The 18,802-nt window shown below is 40.7% G+C and overlaps 2 protein-coding genes across 8 annotated transcripts in view; one reads left to right on the forward strand and one right to left on the reverse strand.

Annotated features, from left to right (window-relative positions):
- Positions 1–3,096, reverse strand: part of LOC135501931 (myomegalin-like) — a 62,152-nt gene extending 59,056 nt beyond the window's left edge. For all 6 annotated transcript variants that reach the window (XM_064794378.1, XM_064794383.1, XM_064794379.1 and 3 more), the window contains exon 1: positions 3,007–3,096. In XM_064794378.1, the coding sequence (XP_064650448.1) occupies positions 3,007–3,065 (59 nt within the window). In that variant the 5' untranslated portion in view covers positions 3,066–3,096. The remainder of the gene's footprint in view (positions 1–3,006) is intronic.
- Positions 3,097–5,173: 2,077 nt separating this feature from the next.
- LOC135501860 (ras-related protein Rab-14) lies at positions 5,174–17,335 on the forward strand. Of its 2 annotated transcripts, none has more exons than XM_064794241.1 (8): positions 5,174–5,216; positions 6,699–6,835; positions 8,049–8,226; positions 8,757–8,823; positions 9,197–9,284; positions 10,363–10,393; positions 10,876–10,944; positions 12,733–17,335. In XM_064794241.1, the coding sequence occupies exons 2-8, from the start codon at positions 6,730–6,732 to the stop codon at positions 12,836–12,838; spliced, it is 645 nt and encodes a 214-aa protein (XP_064650311.1). In that variant the 5' UTR covers positions 5,174–5,216; positions 6,699–6,729; the 3' UTR covers positions 12,839–17,335. The 2 variants fall into 2 exon arrangements, with proteins under 2 accessions (XP_064650311.1, XP_064650312.1); XM_064794242.1 differs by having other exon boundaries at positions 5,184–5,204.
- Positions 17,336–18,802: the final 1,467 nt, after the last annotated feature.

Consider the following 18,802-nt stretch of genomic DNA (forward strand, 5'->3'; position numbering starts at 1 on the left):
CAAATATCTATTCGTTTCTTGTACCCCCCTCCTCAAGGGTAGTTAAGCTATCACCACTAATCTTTGCCGATGCTTGAGAAGTATTTATTTTTCCTTTAGTGAAAATTTGGCGAAGCTGGAAAGAAAAAGGATGCTAATGTGTCGATGTCTTGTCGAACATACAGCCTTACCCAGTAAAATTAGTCCGGTTACTTTATATGATGGTGATAACTGATATATTGTTGATGGTGATGTCTTGACGAAAGAAAAAGTAGCATTGGTGAAAAAAGGGTGATGCTTGAGCCTTAAGATGTCGTTATAGGGTGATAAGGTGTCGTACCCTTGAGGAGGGGGGGGGGTACAAGACACGAATTGATACTTGCATAGATCTGTATACAATTTGTATAATCAAAATTCTGCCAAGAAGAGCTTGATTGACTCATAAATAGAACAAAAGAAAGTGTGCGTAGACCAATTTAATTAGAAGTACATGTATGTCAATATTGCACTGAGATGATATATGCAAACTTTCTTCAAGAGTTACATGTAGTGTACATGAGTACAGTGGCAGATAGTAAATAAAGCCTTGAGTCAGAGGCAAGGACATGATTTGTTTGCTATGACATGTAACAACCTAACCTGAGTGTACATACAAGTGTAATGTCCAACCATTCAGTGTTCTCCACTGCTCATTTTAACTCGAGGGCATCAGATCAAACTACCAGAAACTACACCACCTAACCAAGATTTTTGAAGCTGTGATGTGTTTTCTATCAGTAGACATCCACCAACCCAAAAATACCTTCGAATCAGACAACAAATTCACACCAAAATCTAAGGCTAACACCAGTCCTGGTTCAAACAAAATTCAGTGGAGAACACTGCTTCTAAAACTGCCAAATCATAACGGACAGGTTGGCGGGCGGCTGAGTCATTCGACCGAATTCTGTGGGCGGCAAATGGAGAGTAAACAATACTCGAATATTTGAAGCCCTTTCAACTGCGATGACATCTCGATAGGTTATTATGGGAGACAAATACATGGCAGTCCGGCAGATCTTTAGTTTAGATGTGCATCATGCGACAAACAGAGGAAATGAATTAGAAATTGGTCATATGTCAAGACAGGAAATTTTTTAATCAGCTGACATCTGGTTAGTAGAGCAGGTAATTTGAAATGATCTACAAGTACATATATGTTAAATTAGTCTTTGCAGTTTAAGAATCAATGGCGATGTACTGTACACGTCACAGTAACACTATCCTTTCAAATGTAGACTAGTTTTGAGTAAAATTTCAATCTATAACAAAATATTTTTTCGATTACTGTACCAGAAAACTTGAATGAACTGTATATGGTTTACAATTTACAAGACAACACTTTCCCATCTTACAGACTGGTTCATATACCTATCAAAGTGTGATCAATAACTAGAAAAGGCCATGGCTATTCGTACCGTGACAGGGCCGGCTGGCCTGGCTGGAAGTCAAGGACCCCACCCACACCCGGAGCCAGGAGTAAAGGCACTGCCAACACTCGTCACAAACAAACACCACCTCAATCATGAATTAGGCCTACTTTCCTTACCCACCATCACCCATGTCACCACGGTGCGATCTATTTATTCACTTCGTATTATTCGCACCATCACGGTACGGCACCTTTCACCGTAACGGTGTTTCCGACAGTGCGAATAAGACCGGAAACAATGGCCCCATGCACCGTGGCGGTTCGAATAGCCAGTTCCATAAGAAAAACCTATGATACACTGGTCTGTAGCAGTCGTCAATGTATGAAGGAATGGACAGGACTAATTACACCTATACCTTAATGTCACCATAAATAATTCATTATCATACAAGGAATAAAACTATTGATAATTCTGACAGCTACATGTGTACAGCCCTCGCTATTAATATCAGCTACACAATGTATAAAATAATGCAGATATTGTGACGACCCAGCAGATCTCGTTCAAAATCAATAGCCTGTGACCACTAAGACAAGTACTCTCTCTGATTGCTCCTATTGGGTCCAAGTTCCTTATCTGTCAATGACTTCCATCAACCATTCTTATCATCTTGTCCACCAAAGACTTTGATATAGCAATGATTCCTGTGCTCTCCTCAATAGAGCATTAAATACCTTTTGACATTTTTGGAAAACCTAAAAAAAGTTACAAAGTCAAAAACCGGTATTTACATACGACAATCAAGATGTACAGACCGGGGGAGCTGGCTGGACGTACCCATAAGTCTTTGCGGTAGTCTCGCGCGTACCGGATATAACCTATCAAGCTTTTCTCCTTCAGAGAAATACTGCGTTGCGCTCAACTGCCAATTATGCATTAGTCTGGTGGACACGAGGTTGGCCTTAAACTTGCTTGAAATCGAAAATTTGGACAACACACGTGTACTACAGCAAACGGCAGCATTCTGACAAAAAGAAACATGTGGTCTGATTCTATTTTTACTTGTCATTTAGTGATCACGCGTCCAACCTCGTATGCAGGGTAATGTGGCTTTCTCATTGGTCGAACGTTAATTTTGTTCACAGCCTTATAAGGCACTTGAGCGCAACGCAGTATTTCTCTGAAGGAGAAAAGCTTGATGGGTTATATCCGGTACGCGCGAGACTACCGCAAAGACTTATGGGTACGTCCAGCCAGCTCCCCCGGTCTGTACATCTTGATTGTAGTATTACATTTAGTACAGAACAATGATGAAAAACAATGATACAATGGCAATAACAATGAAAAGTCTGAAAAGTATAAATATTGTCGAAATATAATCATCATCAACCAGTTCGGAACTTGAAACAAACTTTCAAATTGCAAAGTTTTCAAAGTTTACTAGTTTAATTTCAGGAAGTGATTGGGGACGGGCGAAATTATGAGTATAGGGTTTTGCTATAAAAAGGATACACTGCATCCGGATGCTGGCTCAAAATGGGAACAGTTGGGAGGGGAATTTCGCTTTTACTGCCAACGATCGACTGCTTTAATCTATTCAAACTGATCTACCTACCTTCCCTCGAACATCAGAGGGTCACTGTTATCCTCAAATCCTTCTAAAATCGTATCCATTATGGCAAAAATGTGCTGTAAATTCGATCATTTATAAATTTCCGCCATCTTTGAAATAACAAGAACTGCGCATGCGCTTGACCGGAATGAAAAGCAATTTGTCACAGTTATATCCAATCCGCGTTAGCAGGTCATGTGATCTTTGGGTGGCAATACACAGTGCGGAGGACGGTGTCAAGGGCAGCGTCAAATAGGCCCTGGCAACTAACACGAGGTAGTCTTTCAGTTCCTGCTGAGGCCTAATCATACATCACAGCACCCTGACGAAAAAGATATCAGATTCACCATGGTATAAAATTGGAGTTTACCAAATTACCATGCTCACCATGTTGAATTCAAAGATTACCATGGTGAGATTCACTATGGTGAAGTGCGGCTCACCATGGTGAATTCAAAGATTACCATGCTCACCATCATGGTGAATGTAGAATTTACCATGCTCACCTGGGTGAAATATTGCACCGTCCCAATTCACTATGGTGAAGTGCGGTCAGTTTGCGATGGTGAAATTGAGACACATTTATCCTAAGGGTAGGCCCCCTACACCAAGACTTGACCTGACCCAATGTATGCCTGCCCTTATCAGCCCAGGAACTCCCCAATCAAAGCAAAATCATGAAGGCCATCGCACTATATTTCATTCGTCTTTTGTCATGGTTCTGTCTACAGTGTAATTTTGGTAAGAAGCCCTCACATTCGTTGTCACTCCTTGTTTGCTTTCGAATCACATCGTCACAAAGTCCTTCTCCAAGTATCTGATGACCATCTCCGCTGCTTGTGTGTCGAGGCTGCAGTCGTCAAAGACGTTTTATTAGCTGTTGGCGTTGCTATAGCACTGATGCTTCCTAAACCGTCGAGAAAGACTGGCATGATTGTATTAAGGATTACTCATTTTTCTCACCAAGTTTTACCCAGGAGACAGGAGTGTTTGACACCTTCAACGCCGAACCACGTAGATCTGCGTGGCCCAAATTCCTCCTCTTCGAGCTGATTATCGGAGTCTCATGGGCTTCACTAAAGAACTACGCCATCGCCATCTTCAGGGCAAGAGAGAAACTGAAAAGACCGAACGGTCTTTTCACGGTCTTTTCAGTTCCTTCCTTGCCCTGAAGATGGCGATGGCGTAGTTCTTTCATGAAGTCCATGAGACTCCGACAACGCGACGACGGAACTCTAGCGGCAAATCGAAGAACTAGAACCAATATTGTATATTGCTACGTATCATGACAACCAACCTCTTCCAGCTGGTTATCTGGTCAGGTTGGGACGAAATTGACACAACCTTCAAAGGTTCCTTCAGCTGTACACGACAACATTACACTTGTGTTCTACATGGGTGATGCAAGACAACTGATTTGGTTATACCATGGTAATCATCTCACAATGACGGACAATGGAACAACCAACATCTGCCACTTAATAGTGCCAGCTGGTATATCTGATCTCACGGGACTGGTTGTACCCAATATCTACCTGACAGCTCTTTAAGTACTACTTGAAAAAAACACAAAACACAAAAAAAATCAATGCTGGGAGTTTCATCAAACCTTGCAGAAGTGTAGTCCTATATCTTGTCAATGTCATAAGTGAATTTGAAAAAGTTCAAATGATTCTAAATGGTTTTATTAGTGTTTTCATGACACATGTCAGAATTTGACACAATACGGGGCCGTGTTAATATACTGCCTGTGAGGGAATATCTAAGAAAAAGATCGCGTTCCTATTACAAAATCGACCGAAATTCTGTTAGTTGATCATTTACAATCAAGCCCAAAACGTCTACTTTAAGTCATCTTGTCATCCAGCTTGAGGCTTGCATGGTTACGACCATAATTAGTCAGTGTCAGTAATTATTCAGCAATTTTGTGTAGCTGATTCAGCAATTAATGAGGTAATCCCTGTCTATCATGATTTTTACCTTCAAATTTATTGGCAGAAGTGCTTACAAATTCCTCACCCATATAAGCTGGTTCAATGTAATTAAAGCATGCAGTGTATCGGGTTCAGGGTGGGCGAGTGTCTAAGAGAATTCAAATTTCCCCGCGCTGAGTTCGGCTCGAAACATGGTCCTCCATGAAAATCATTTGGTAAGCCCCGTTTGTAAGGATACGCCATCTTGGATTCAGCTGATTAAAAACTGTAAATATTTAGGTAGGCGTAAACATTGACTGTTTACTCTCTGTCACTATTAAATATGCAAAATCTGACAACTGGATCCGATAGAATATATATTATTCGTGAGTTCTGCGGGGTTTGGTTGCAATACACGATGTATTTCTTGCAAAAACCGCCCCGATATATAGCGAATACGGAAGTGAAAACCTCCCATTCTATGCTCCGTGTACATTTTGTGTACATTATGTATGGCTTCAGTTCCATTTTGCAATACGTCATCGCCGAGTATTGCGTATGTGTTCAGGGATACAGTTTAGTAGTTTAGGGCAAGAGCCCTTGGGCATGTTTTTGTTTACGTTATCAAATCATTTTTCTGAGTGTTTTACAATAGGGTAGTAAGCAAGAAAAGTCTTGTTGTTTTTTGGAGGGAGGTCTCGTGGTCATGCCTTCCGGTATATTTACAAGTCCCCACACAACCTCACATCGCACGGTATTGTATCGCCACGTCATGGGGAGATGGTGCGTTATATCGCCACTTTTTAATGGGAATTTAACGCCAGGACGTAAAAGGCAATATAACGCCGAAGTGGCGATATAATATCGCGCAACGCTACAGATATCATACATACAATCTTGACAAAATGATGTTGTGTAGGCCTACCCTAAGTTTGTAAATGGTTCTCCAAGGTTTTCTAAAGGTAGGATGGTTGGTACCCTTGCTGTTCACGAATTTTAGCCAGTGTAGCACAGCACAAGTTGGGGCAACCAGCAATTTAAGGTAGGGCAGCCCAAAAAAACTCTTTGAGCAGATCAGGTGGCTGCTTCCATTGTTGAGTGGGTCGCCCAGACAAATGGCCTTGTGGCGAACAGAGGGCTAGTTGATCTCGATGATTCTGGTGATTTCATATAAATACAGAAACAGAAGACGAAGCAGTCATGTAATTTGATATTTCATATCACTTATCAGTTCATCATTGGGGGTGAGCTAACCTCACATCTATCTGTTCTATGCCATGCAGTATCCAGTTTAGGAAAGATGATTGAATTTCTGTGGGTAATGCATTGACTACCGAAATCAATATAGGTGTGGAAATTGTGGTCTACATGTAGAGCAAGTAGTAATGTTACTTTGTTTAGGTTTGTTCAACATGAATGTTGGCATTGGATCTGGTGTATTCCATCCATCCAAGGTGTTTTTTTAATGCACAAAATGAAAGTAAGTCTTGTGATGTAATGGTGAAGCAGTAAGTTGACCTGAATTTTAAACTAACGCCTGGTACATGTCAATGTACAATTGTTAAGGACATTAGTTAAAATAGGAAAGGTATTGTTCATGTACCTGCCTATTGCAGGTTTCAAGCTTACGGATTTCAAGAACCAAGCAAAATCTACTTTAGGGGGCAATTTGTGTAATGTTGTGCTGGCATATACTCATAAGATGCATGAAAGATGGGCGCCAAGGCAGTCACTTAATGCTGTTAGTTTGTTTTAACCAAAGTTTGTGTCTTTTCTTTCCAGCTCGTCGACCGTACCAAAAACAAGTGCAATCATGGCTGCCGGGCCATACAATTATTCCTACATATTCAAATATATCATCATAGGTGACATGGGTGTTGGGAAGTCGTGTCTATTACACCAGTTTACAGAAAAGAAATGTGAGTACCACCAGTACAACCAAAAACCTGTTACTTCAATTTTTTGCATCAATGTTATGAATCATTTGACTTGCTAAATGCAAGTTTGTATGAAAGCTATAGATCTATATCATAATACTATAAGGCGGCTCGCTAAAGTGCCATTTGGGGGTCGTGTTTCGTCTGGAAATTTTGCACGTTTGCAGGTGATATGTTATCCTGATGCAACGTCATGTTTATTTTCGGAAATTTACTTCAGCGGAGCAGTAATGAGGGATTTTTAATCGGACACGGTCAATTCTCCTTACAACTCACGGAAGCCAAGCCATTGCTGTTTAGTTATGCAGGGGATTAATGAATCACCTGCACTCCCACCCCACAGGGTGACTAACACTACCTGTTGAACGGCTGGCTGTAGGGGGGTGATTGGAACAGCCTGTACACGTGTTGACCTGCTGAACCAAGGTTAATGTTATTTTTCAATCCACGATTGTAGGCCTAGGTCACCTGATCTTCGAGATTTCGCGGGGAAAGAAATTGTAAACAAACGTATGTGTGCAGTTCAAATGTAAACAAAAATGTATTTTTGGTATTTTCGGTTGCTGGACTTGGGTTTTCCCGCAGTAAGGAGCTGGGGTCAAATTGGTGGTCTATTGTTTATGGGTGCTGTGTTAGCCAGAGCTAACTCGTGATAATGAAGGTTACCATGGTATGTTTATGAGCTCACCACAGCTCTCAATACTTGATCTGAAGAGGCGCGCTGAACCTGAAATGGCCTTATCAGGGAGCTGCTCACGGTGCTGAACTTCTAGCTTGCCTCTCGAGTAAGTGCCTTGCCCGAGACCTGGCTACATGTGCTACATGTAGGAGGAACACGCATTTTAAAGTTATAGTAGTGATAGTGCAATTGGTTCGAGCCATTTGGAGGCCGACATGTGAAGGCCTATCTGCATGGGTACTCCTTCTCCGTATAAAAAGGCGCATATTGCTGACGAAGGAACGAGGCATTGCCTCATCATCTCTATCGGACCAACTGATATACTTTTATATGCACGCATACAGCACCCACAGCTAGGTCCGAGTCTGTGGACAAATGGTTGGTTTAATTTGTCTCTTCGATATGGCTCCTTTGATATTGCATTAGATGTTTATTGCAATTCAATCTATTCAAGGTATAGCCCATTTGAACCTGCCTGCGCCACGGGTACAATGCTAGTATACTTTAATCTTTCAGTTATGGCCGATTGTCCACACACCATCGGAGTCGAGTTTGGTACTAGGATAATAGAGGTCTCTGGTCAGAAGATAAAACTACAAATCTGGGACACAGCAGGCCAAGAGCGGTTCCGGGCAGTGACAAGAAGTTACTACAGAGGTGCCGCCGGTGCCCTCATGGTTTATGATATAACGAGGTACAGTGGAACCTCCCTTAGCGGACACCTCGATTAGGGACACCCTCTCCATTAAGGACACTAGTTTTAGTCCCAAATTGGTTGTTTCAATTTGACCCCTTAAGTATTAGTATTAGCGTGCATGTTATATACTTCAGAGATGAGATTTTCTTTGCTCCCTCATTTTACTGGGTTTATTGCATGGCACTTCACTTAAAAATTGTTTAGCTATTGTGAGCTGTTGTGTAATTTAGGATTCAATTCAGTCCCAAGGGTGTCCTATTAGTATTAGCATGCATGTTATATACTTCAGAGATGAGATTTTCTTTGCTCTCTTGTTTTACTGGGTTTATTGCATGGCACTTCACTTAAAAATTGTCTAGCTATTGTGAGCTATTGTGTAATTTAGGATTCGATTCAAGAATGTTGTGTTTGTGTACATGATTGTTTTGATGTACATCGGAGACAAGATTTTGCTGTGTCTTGTTGTGTCATTGGGTTATTGCATTGCAATTCACTTCTAAAATGGTCTCTTGTGATTCTTCTTCCAGGAGAAGTACATATAATCACCTAAGTAGTTGGTTAACAGATGCTAGGAATTTAACTAATCCAAATACGGTGAGTTCAAGAATTTGTGCTGAATCCACAAATGAGTCGTCCTACCTGCTCTTCTTGTTTGACCTTTTAAGAAGAGTGTCAATCTTTAACGCACTTTTGTGTCGCCAGTCAAAGTTGACAGTCCTGGCAAGTTCATCCGGTGATCTCTTTAGCTCGGTGTCAAGTTATGCTCCTTCTTGTTAGAAGTTTGGGCAATGCTGTACTATGTCAGTGTGGGCTAGAGTTCAGGTACCGACCCCACACTGGCACGGTTTCAAGTTGTGCTCCTTCTGCTAAGAAGTTGGGGAAGCATTGCTGCGTAAAACTATTTTCTGTGAGCCTCCCGTCGCATCAGTCTTGTCGTTACATAATTTTGTTGATGTTTTTGTTGCAGGTAATATTTTTGATTGGCAATAAGTCTGATTTGGAGGCGCAGAGAGACGTAACGTATGAGGAAGCTAAACAGTTTGCTGAAGAAAATGGTAAGAATCCTGCTAACCTTACTCAGCGTAAAGTGTTTGAGAGGAAGATACGCAAGCTTGACAGATCGTCATTCACAACGGTATTATCAGCGGACCGCAGCAGTCGCATCACGTCTTGACCAAAGTGTTTGAGAGGGGAATGGTTGGGTAGAGTTCGCTTCGAATTGTCTTACCGTCCAGTTGTGCCTCTAAAGGTATCCTTCTCTTACTTAAAGCATTTGTAAACCGTCTAATGGGCAGGGTGCAGCGCCCTTGCTGCCAAGCAGAAGCACTACCAATGAATACATATATCTTGACAGTCAACATTTGATACACAAACTTCATCTCCGTGTTCGTTTTCTGATTACATTCGGGTGATTGATAAGAAGGGGTTCAGACGTTTTTGATGTGCAATATTGTCCTTTGCTATGGTAAAATCTTGTTCATTCATTGTGTCTCGGCACCAACACTGAAAGGGTTAAGGCAGTACATTGCAACTTACAACATATATATGTATATATATATATGTGGGCCAAGGTTTTATAAGTTTTGACATTTATGTACACACTTGACATGCTTGTCTAGTAAGATATACCCCAAAACCAAAGTACAATTGGTCTCGGCCTAGTAGTTGTAAGAATTGAGGTCATGCCAATAGTTTGTTTATCGCTGCCAGGTGCTGCCAATCAATGAGTCGTGAAATTTCTTCTTCTTCCGATAAAGTACATTAACCTCTCATGAGTATCATCGTACTGATGATTTGTAAATGCTCCAAGTCAAATTCACAAGATGAGAACTTTACATTGAGCACAACTCCATGCAGGCCTTCCATGGATACCTTCCTTAGTTTTAAGCACATGTACTGTTTTGGTGACATGTCTTTTTCTCTGTCTAGCCTGATGTGGGGACATTTTGTCATAGGATCCTTCAAAAGTTATAAAAATATTGTTTCGCACAGTTACCAGTGAGGTTTGAATGGTAGTTTAGGCTAGAATTAGAAAGCTGGCCATTTCAGGTACTCGGCCAGAGTACATTTTCACAAAGAGTTTCCATCCGTTTCATTTATCACTATTGAATGAATTTGTCTGTCTCTTTTCAGGATTAATGTTTTTGGAATGTAGTGCAAAAACGTAAGTTCGTTTAAGGGCACTATAACGAGTGGCACAAAGTTTTGAGAAATGTGGCTGTTGGAAAAAACCAGTCTGAATGTCTGCAGTGCGATGTTTCATAAGTTTTTAGCTTGCTCAGTGGCTGTATTTTCTGGTAGTTATTAGTTACCGGTTATCCAGCAGTGGGAAGCCTGCATATGGTAGTGTGGATAGACACATTGTATGTAGATAACTAGGCATTTGCAATGTAGGTGTACTGTGGTTTTACGGTTGGCAGAAACGCCAGAGTCTGCATGCAGACTTCAACCTTCAAGACAGCCTGTAGGCTGAAAGTGACCATGCTGGTTGGTTTTCACGTACTTCAGCAAGAATTGATTCATTTTGTTGCAGAGTATTCAAAAGGACTTAAATTTGCTCCCTCTCTTCCCTTCTGTCTTCATGATGAGGATCCTTAAGTTTTTTTCCGCAGTGGTTTTTCAGTAAATATTTTGTTGACATTTCAGTGGTGAAAATGTAGAAGACGCATTCCTAGATACAGCAAAGAAGATTTATCAAAATATACAGGACGGAAGGTATGCAATCGCTAAACAGACAATTGCAAGATGTAAACAGATCATTGCAATATATAAACAGATTATTGCAGTATCTTAACAGATTACTGCAATATCTTGACAGATTACTGCAATATCTTGACAGATTACTGCAATATCTTGACAGATTACTGCAATATCTTGACAGATTACTGCAATATCTTGACAGATTACTGCAATATCTTGACAGATTACTACAATATCTTGACAGATTACTGCAATATCTTAACAGTTTACTGCAATATCTTAACAGATTATTGCAATATTTAAACATATTATGTTTGACTGGCCTCTGAAGCCATTGTACATTCTTCACATATTTTGCGGTTAAAAGGGGTGGATCTGTAATATCATGAAGTTATTCTGGTTCAGACTACCAGAAATATTTGGAGGGTAAGTATTTACAATGGTTGGGCCATAAGAAGGAACTAGTTTAAAGGACACTGTTTTGTAACTTGAGAAGATAACTGCTAGCAAATGTGTATACGTTTCAACAACGCGGCTTGTGTCTTTCAACAAGTTGGGTGTATTATAGCTTGCACTGAACTCGTCTGTACTCTCTAAATCAAGGACCTCGCTGTGCTTCTTCGATGTTTCTAAATGAACGTTTTTCAGACAACCTTCCAAAGATTTCTGGAAGTTGGTACCTTGGGATTCAGAAAAGTAAACAAAGGATTTTCTTTGTTTTTATGCTGGTCGCTGGCATGTGTGTAGTTGTATTTGAATATTGACTGCATGGTTTCATTCAGCGAAATCACATAGCAACTAAAATCGAAAAGATTTGAAGAAAAAACCCCAGAATAAATGTTTTGATAAAGGCTTTGCATTCGATGCCTCAGTGATTTCTTTTCTTGCTTTGAGTTCGAAGATTTGTCAACAATAGTACTGACCCCCTTCTCTTTCAGATTGCTCTGAATGTTTAATATTTTTGTTTATTCATTCATCATCATGTTCATGATATAAACTAAACTTCTCTTCCTAAATTTTGTGCCGTGCAGTTCAATTGCCCATCCAGCCCTTGTTATCCATGTCATTAAAAGATAATTCGCATGTTCCTCTGCTCAAACTTCTTTTTGTGCATCACAGAACTTTTCTAACTTGTGATTTGTGAGAGCTTGACAGAACTCTTTACAAGGTGTCACCCTTGGTGATATTCAAACACATGTACTGGTAGAAGACACCTGTGAGCTCGATAGGAAAATTAGGAAATATTCACCCTGATTAGGCCAAGAGACTTGGGAAGATGATAGGTTTCATTTGTAAGGAGTTAGCTTTCGCTTCTCGGCCGTTTGCCAACAATCTAGACTTTCTAGTGTTGTTATTCTCATCTAAGAGAAAACAGTCCTTCTCACACGATGTAGGATCTAGGCATGCAGCAAACTGTTTTTAGGTTCTCGGCCCAGTTGCCAGTGTAGTGTTAGACTTGTGCACTCAGATCCCCAGCCATGATTCTAATTGATGGATATTACCCTGCAATAGGCTTTTGAATAAAAACTAAGGGATCTGTACTTGTGCACAGGGCAACCACAATACTAGTGTAACTTTCGTATCTAAACTGTTGTTATTTTGGGCAACTAGCAGGGTCAAAGTTAACAGGCGGGCATTAGGCTCTCTGGTGTAGGGTAGGTTACAATTTTTGCCTCATAGGGGGCCAAATCTGTATGAAAAACGTGTTTTTTGGCTAAATCCGGCCCTGACCAGAAGAGAGAAAATTTTATATGGACTGCATCTTGTGATTTCTTCTGCTCATATTTGTTTGTCTCTTTCCAGCCTGGACCTGAATGCTGCCGAATCGGGTGTCCAACATCGGCCGTCGGGACCAAGCAACCAGCCCAACATCCATGAACCCGCAAACAAGGAAGGCTGTTCATGCTAGCTGGCTCTAGGACAACTATAAACGACAATTATCGTTATCTATAGAGGGGTTGCACCGACGCCTCCTGGTGACGTCTAGTCGCACCAGGTTTTAACGTGTTGCTCAACAGTGATCACCGTTTGTGATTATTTATCAGTGCGTAGAGTGCGCCAGGGATCGTGAGGATTTTGATATCGCAATTGACGGAGATGTTTTCCTCCTTTCCCTCGGACATGGCGTGTGCAGGTGTAAGCTGCAGGCAGCATTGTCAGTGCTGTTTTGTGATGCCGAGTAAACTGTAGGGAGCAAGTCTTGACATGAGATGCCACCCTGTGCAATCGGGACCATTGTGGCCGTACCTGGGTTGGTTTGCATATTGAGAGAGCATCTTTGACTTTCAAGATGACGACGTTGGCAAGTTCATCTTGACTGGGGTCTGCAACCCCTCTGTATGAAGCAGTTATTAATGTTTACTTGATATCAGTAACCTTATCTTAAAGTGGACAAACCGGAGGGGCCAGATTTTAAATGTGCCACATTTTGTGGAGCTTGATGGGTGGAACGTGATTGGGGCATGGCAGTTGGGCACCGATCTAAATATTTCTGGACTATATCGGAAAATGATTTGTCTTTTGCTCCACTGAATCAAGTCATTATCACTTATTTTAGATTTGCACTGCACTCATTTCGGGGCTAGAACTCCACCAAGGCACAGAGCCCTGGGCCGTGGTGACACCTCAATCAGCTTTGTGGCCTCGAATACTTTCCTTCATATTCCATCGAGCAAGGCTACATTTCTCACAAACGGTCTTGGAACGGGTGCCCTCAGATTTATTCATTTCTAGCCCTGTCATTCGGGGGGAACATTATGACTAAGAGTGCATTGCAAGCATATTGAAAGAGATTCGGGCGGGTGGAGGCCAGAGTTGTGCTGCACTAGGTGGAACCAATGTAGTGGGGCACAAACTGAAGCTGCCCGAAAATGCTGCAACATTTGTTGCGGATAGCTGCAACAAAAATTGCATGTGTCCTGCAACAAAAGTTGCAGCGTGTTCGGCGCTCATTGGAAAGTTGAGCGCGATCAGTCTTCGGAATGCATGTAGTGATATTTAACAAGGGTTGACTTTGATGTAATTTGGTCCAGTTTTTGCTGTGATGGGGTAAGGAGCCAATGTGCTAAATGTTCAAATCTTTCCGACTGACGCTATATATGTAAGCCAAATGTTTGGCATGTATTTGTGTGCCATTACTTGTTTGTTTCAAATAAGTGATTCCTAATTTCCTCGAATTGATAATTTTCTGCGAATACTATAACTATAGACAGTGAGGTCTTATGCACTCTGCCTAGTTTGCCCCCAACATTTTCAATCTCGTGTTTCTTTCCATTGGGCCGAAACTGCTCAGCAATTGAAGTTTTATCTGGGACCGGAGGTGCCTCAATATTCATGTTGTGGAATTATCCCTCTGTTTGTCAATCAGATCGAAACTTGTCGATCATTCACGAAAATCCTCATCATCTGATCAAAACATGTAAGGGGTGTACTATGTGGTTGTAAGTAATGCACCTGGTTCTTGAAATCCAGTACAAGTAATGCAATTTTGTTTTTGCTTTAGGTGGATGTGTAACAGCGAACAAGTTACAGCTATGTCTTGTTGAGTTTCAAAACAATTCGCTCTGCAAAAGTGAATTTCACTCTTTCTGTACATTTGCCTGAGATATTTTCTAGTGGTCTTGTGAATATTTAACACTCTTACAATTCGCTGTATAAACTAAGTAGCCAATTTTAAAACAGTGCTTGAAATTAGCCTTGTATAGTTTTTTGCCCCCCCCCCCCCCCCCCCCCCCCACCCCCAGCAACTATGGAACTTTGGTTGTCTTTCATGACAAACCCCTTCCTTGTAGGTTTAAATTCCTTTCAAATCTTGTGAGAGCCTTTTCTGGCAGCCCGATGATTGCACTTTGGCTAATTTCTTGCCCTGTGTGTTGAGTTCGTCTAAACCTTTTCACCCCCATTTCCCTGTATGGACTCTTCCAGGTAAAGCATTAGACAAGTCCATAAAGAAAAGTGAGGGTGTAAAGCTAAAAGGAACTAGTCCTTTTGTAAATTTTGGTAACAGGACTTGGGACAGTTGATTTGCTTCAGGAAATCGATCTGGTTCGGTTTCATTTTCATATGCTGCTAGCTTACTTTGTCTTTTCATTCAATATTGCAGTGTGCCTCCAGTATTGGATTTGGCATATCAAAAATCCTGCATGAAATAACGTCTGGAATTTTCCCTTCCTCTGAGCCGTTGACCCCAGTTTGGTTCCAGATGCAGTTGTTGTGAGTGCGGTCCAAATTGTTTTCCCCGCACTTTTAGAGACAAATGGGTGCCGACTCGCAATGACTGCTGATGAGAGACTTTGGGGTGCAGTAGATCAGGTATCGCCACTGTACAAATTCATTGAAGATGTTGGGTTACCGGTCCCCATGTCGATTTCATACTGAAAAGGTCGGCATTGTTTGGGAACGCAAACACGGTCCTGCTATGAGGAGCAGTAGTGTCAGATATGCTGATTTTAAAGTGAACAGTTCAAATTGGTCTCGGTGACACTGATGGTGTAACCTTGACTGCAGGACGTTTCTTTTGGTCCTGGGTACAAGGTTGTCGGTGAAATTCTGTATTATACTACTCTAATTTAATCATGTGAACCGTTTTGTGTATTCGCTTCCAGAGAAGTGTAAATTTATTGATAGATTTGACGGCACCCAGCTGTAAAGCTGCAAAAATAGGAAAAAATGTGACTGTGTCCTTAACATTGAAGTCGAAATGGAGCTGATAGATTTCATGGGTAGTTCGCAGAAATAGCGGTGAGAGTGTACTGTATAGGAACTTGTATGTTTTAATAATATTCGAGGGTGAAGATTGTGTTTTGACTACATTACAAACAACTTGGAACTTCTCCTTATGAGTGTCAAGTGAAATATGGACTTCTGTGTGACAGTGTCCATCAATTTTTTCAACAAATTCTTAGATCACTTTTGTGTTTGAAAGTAGAATCTTTACGCTTCTTTCAATTTCTAGAATCACTCTCTCAACAAAGCACACTGGTTTATTATTTTGGCTTCAGGAATGTATAGGGGAGTATATTTTTCCTGAAATATCTGAAGTGAAATTGAGGCGTTTGCAACTGTATATTGTATGACTTTGCGTGTAGGGATGCACAGGGTGGCTCAATAAAGTGTCCCAATTGTCATGAAAAATCCAGAAGTACTTTATACTGTGCCACCCTGTAGATTAGCAAATCTGAGACGAAACAAGTAGGGGTCGATTATTGTTACTATGGTTACTGTTCAGTGTCCTTATCTATATTTTGTGCTATTTTTAGCCTTGCCAGAATTGAAGGTTTGGTCCATGTGGAGTTTGCCTGAAATTGCCTTTGTGTTGTTTGGTGGGGTTGTCTGAGGGACTTGATAGATGAGTTGCTTGGGCCAATGCAACCAGAAAAAGGTACAAACAATCCTAAAACTGTGCATTTGTCTGTGGACACGCCATGGCCTAGGATGCAGACAACTGCAAAATCACTTGATTGGCGATTCAGGCAACCGTGTCTGGAACGAACTTTAGGGTAAAATTTGGCATAATTAGCTGTGGTGTCATTGTGGGAAAATATTAATATATACTTGAAAGTTTTTAAATCTGCTTTTGATGGTTTATGCTAAAATTGGATAAATTTACCGCAAGAGTACAAAACTACAATGTCAATAGTATGGCAACACAGATATTTTCAACATTTGGAAATATTTAAATTTCGGTTGACCTACTTACTTCACTAACTTAATGAGGCAAATATTTTTGAATATGGTTATGCATGAATATTTTGGAAAGCTTGTCCATAAGAGTTTTCGAGCAAGTTTTTTGCAGAGGGAACTGACTGTCAGACAGTCACCTACTGACATTTTGCCGATACTTTTTTTTCAGCAAACGAACTAGCCCGGTTGAACCCTCACGTGGAGAATGCCTTCTGTAAAATTGCAGAGAAAACTACATGTATATTCATAGGTCTCTCTGGTATCATGCAGTCATGGCAAAGTTGTTGGATGGCATGTTCCAATAAGTTTGTGAAGTCTCCCATAGTCTTTCCCTAGCATTAACGCAGTGGAAAAGTGCACCGAGCTATTCTGTAAAGCGCCAAATTTTCCTCCTCATTTTATTTTAGGGGATTACGCAAATGATATCGATTTGCCAAAAAATGAACTTCAATGATTCTTTTCTCTACAGGGTAAACCAAAAAAATATCTATTGTAGCCTATTCAATTTTGTTGGCATTCCTACTGTTCACAAGAATTGAAGTGCAGTGGTAACGCTCAACTATATAGCTTTGTACGCTTATCTGCCGATATTAATGTCGTAAAATCTTGAATTCCTCTCCTGAACATCCTGGTGTGTCACACTTCAAACCAACATCAGCTCTTGACATATTCTTGTGATTTTCTTTTGACACTGAAATATATTTATTTACATATAATATGAAAAGATCTTGTGTTTGTTAATACATTTTTTCTTTCGCTTGTTTTTCTTTGAAAAATATTCAGGTGTATCAAGAAAATTTCAGAAAGTGTTTTTCTTACCTAAATCACATATTTGGAAGAAAAACATCCCGAATTATGACCGTGTTTTGGACTAATTTGAAAGCTTTGTTGGACAAACTTTGAAGTTACGATCACCAGTGTGGTTCGGGTGAGGAAATCAATGAAATTTACTCTTCTGAAGTTTTCTCAAGTGAAGGCACTGAATATTCAGTAGGCCAGATACAGTTGGGCCGGATTCAGTCACAGAAAAGTTGAATTTGTATTCATGGAGGCTACAATACATGTGTATACAACTGAATAGATGTTTTCCCTTCTCAATACTTCCAACACTATTCAGGCGTTGAACACTATTGGATTTTTCAAGGTGGAGTCCACTATAGGCTACTGTCCACCTTTGACATGTAGGAGGGATCTTTAACTTGCCCTGATAGAGACACTCGCGAACAAGGTAGCTTGTAGTCCCAAGTTATCTTGTATCGTACAATAGCCTTCATGAACACGTCCTTCGAGGAATTTAAATCGACGCCAGATTTTGGCAAAAAATTTCCATATCTTGTATACGGTTACACCAGCGCATTGATAAGTAACCAAGATAACCAAGCACTAACCATGGTATACTTACTCGTGCGCTTACATAACCGGTACAAAATCGAGAAATTTTGTTCTTTGCCAACAGCGATGCTGACATACATAGTCATCAGAGGAATATTGGTTGCACTATTCAATGCAAATTATATACGTATCAGTACTACTGATGTAACGTTGCGTGATATTGTATCGCCACGTCGTGAAAAGATTGTGCGTTATGTCCCATCTTTTTAATTGAAGTCAACGTTGTGACGTAAATGGCGATATAGCGCAAAAGAATCATCGAATCCGGGGCTGTTTGCCGCTCTGTCCTTAGCAGGCCGAGCGCAGCTCCGTGATACTCCAGAGTGCTTCTCTTGTGACTTTTGGTAGGAGTTGAACTCGAGGACCAAGGTGTAAATCTGATAGATCAGTTTGTGGTGTATTCTGAGGTCCGATTATGGAGCTTGGCCTACCTTCCTATTGCCTATGAAACCTCCGAGATAATGAAAAGTCCCGTCAGATTTTTGATCGTGTTGAGTGTCATAACAAGACCAATTTTGTATATATCAATATTGTTGTATCATATAACCATTTTGTTTATTCATGTAAATATAATGAAATTGATATAAATCAAGAAATGCTGTGTATGAATTTTTTATAAGAATTGCTTCCGTGTTGGCAGGGTAGATGCTCTAGTTTCACCCCTGTAAGACCAGTTCAAGCCAGATTTTATAAGCACAATGGTCATTCGATGCCATTTCACATGTTCAGTTTGGATAGACAAGGCATTGAATTGGCGACACCAAGTTGTCCGATAGTCATGACGTCATGATGCAATTTG

The sequence above is a fragment of the Lineus longissimus genome, chromosome 17, assembly GCF_910592395.1.
Source record: "Lineus longissimus chromosome 17, tnLinLong1.2, whole genome shotgun sequence".
Classification (NCBI taxonomy): Eukaryota; Metazoa; Nemertea; class Pilidiophora; order Heteronemertea; family Lineidae; genus Lineus; species Lineus longissimus.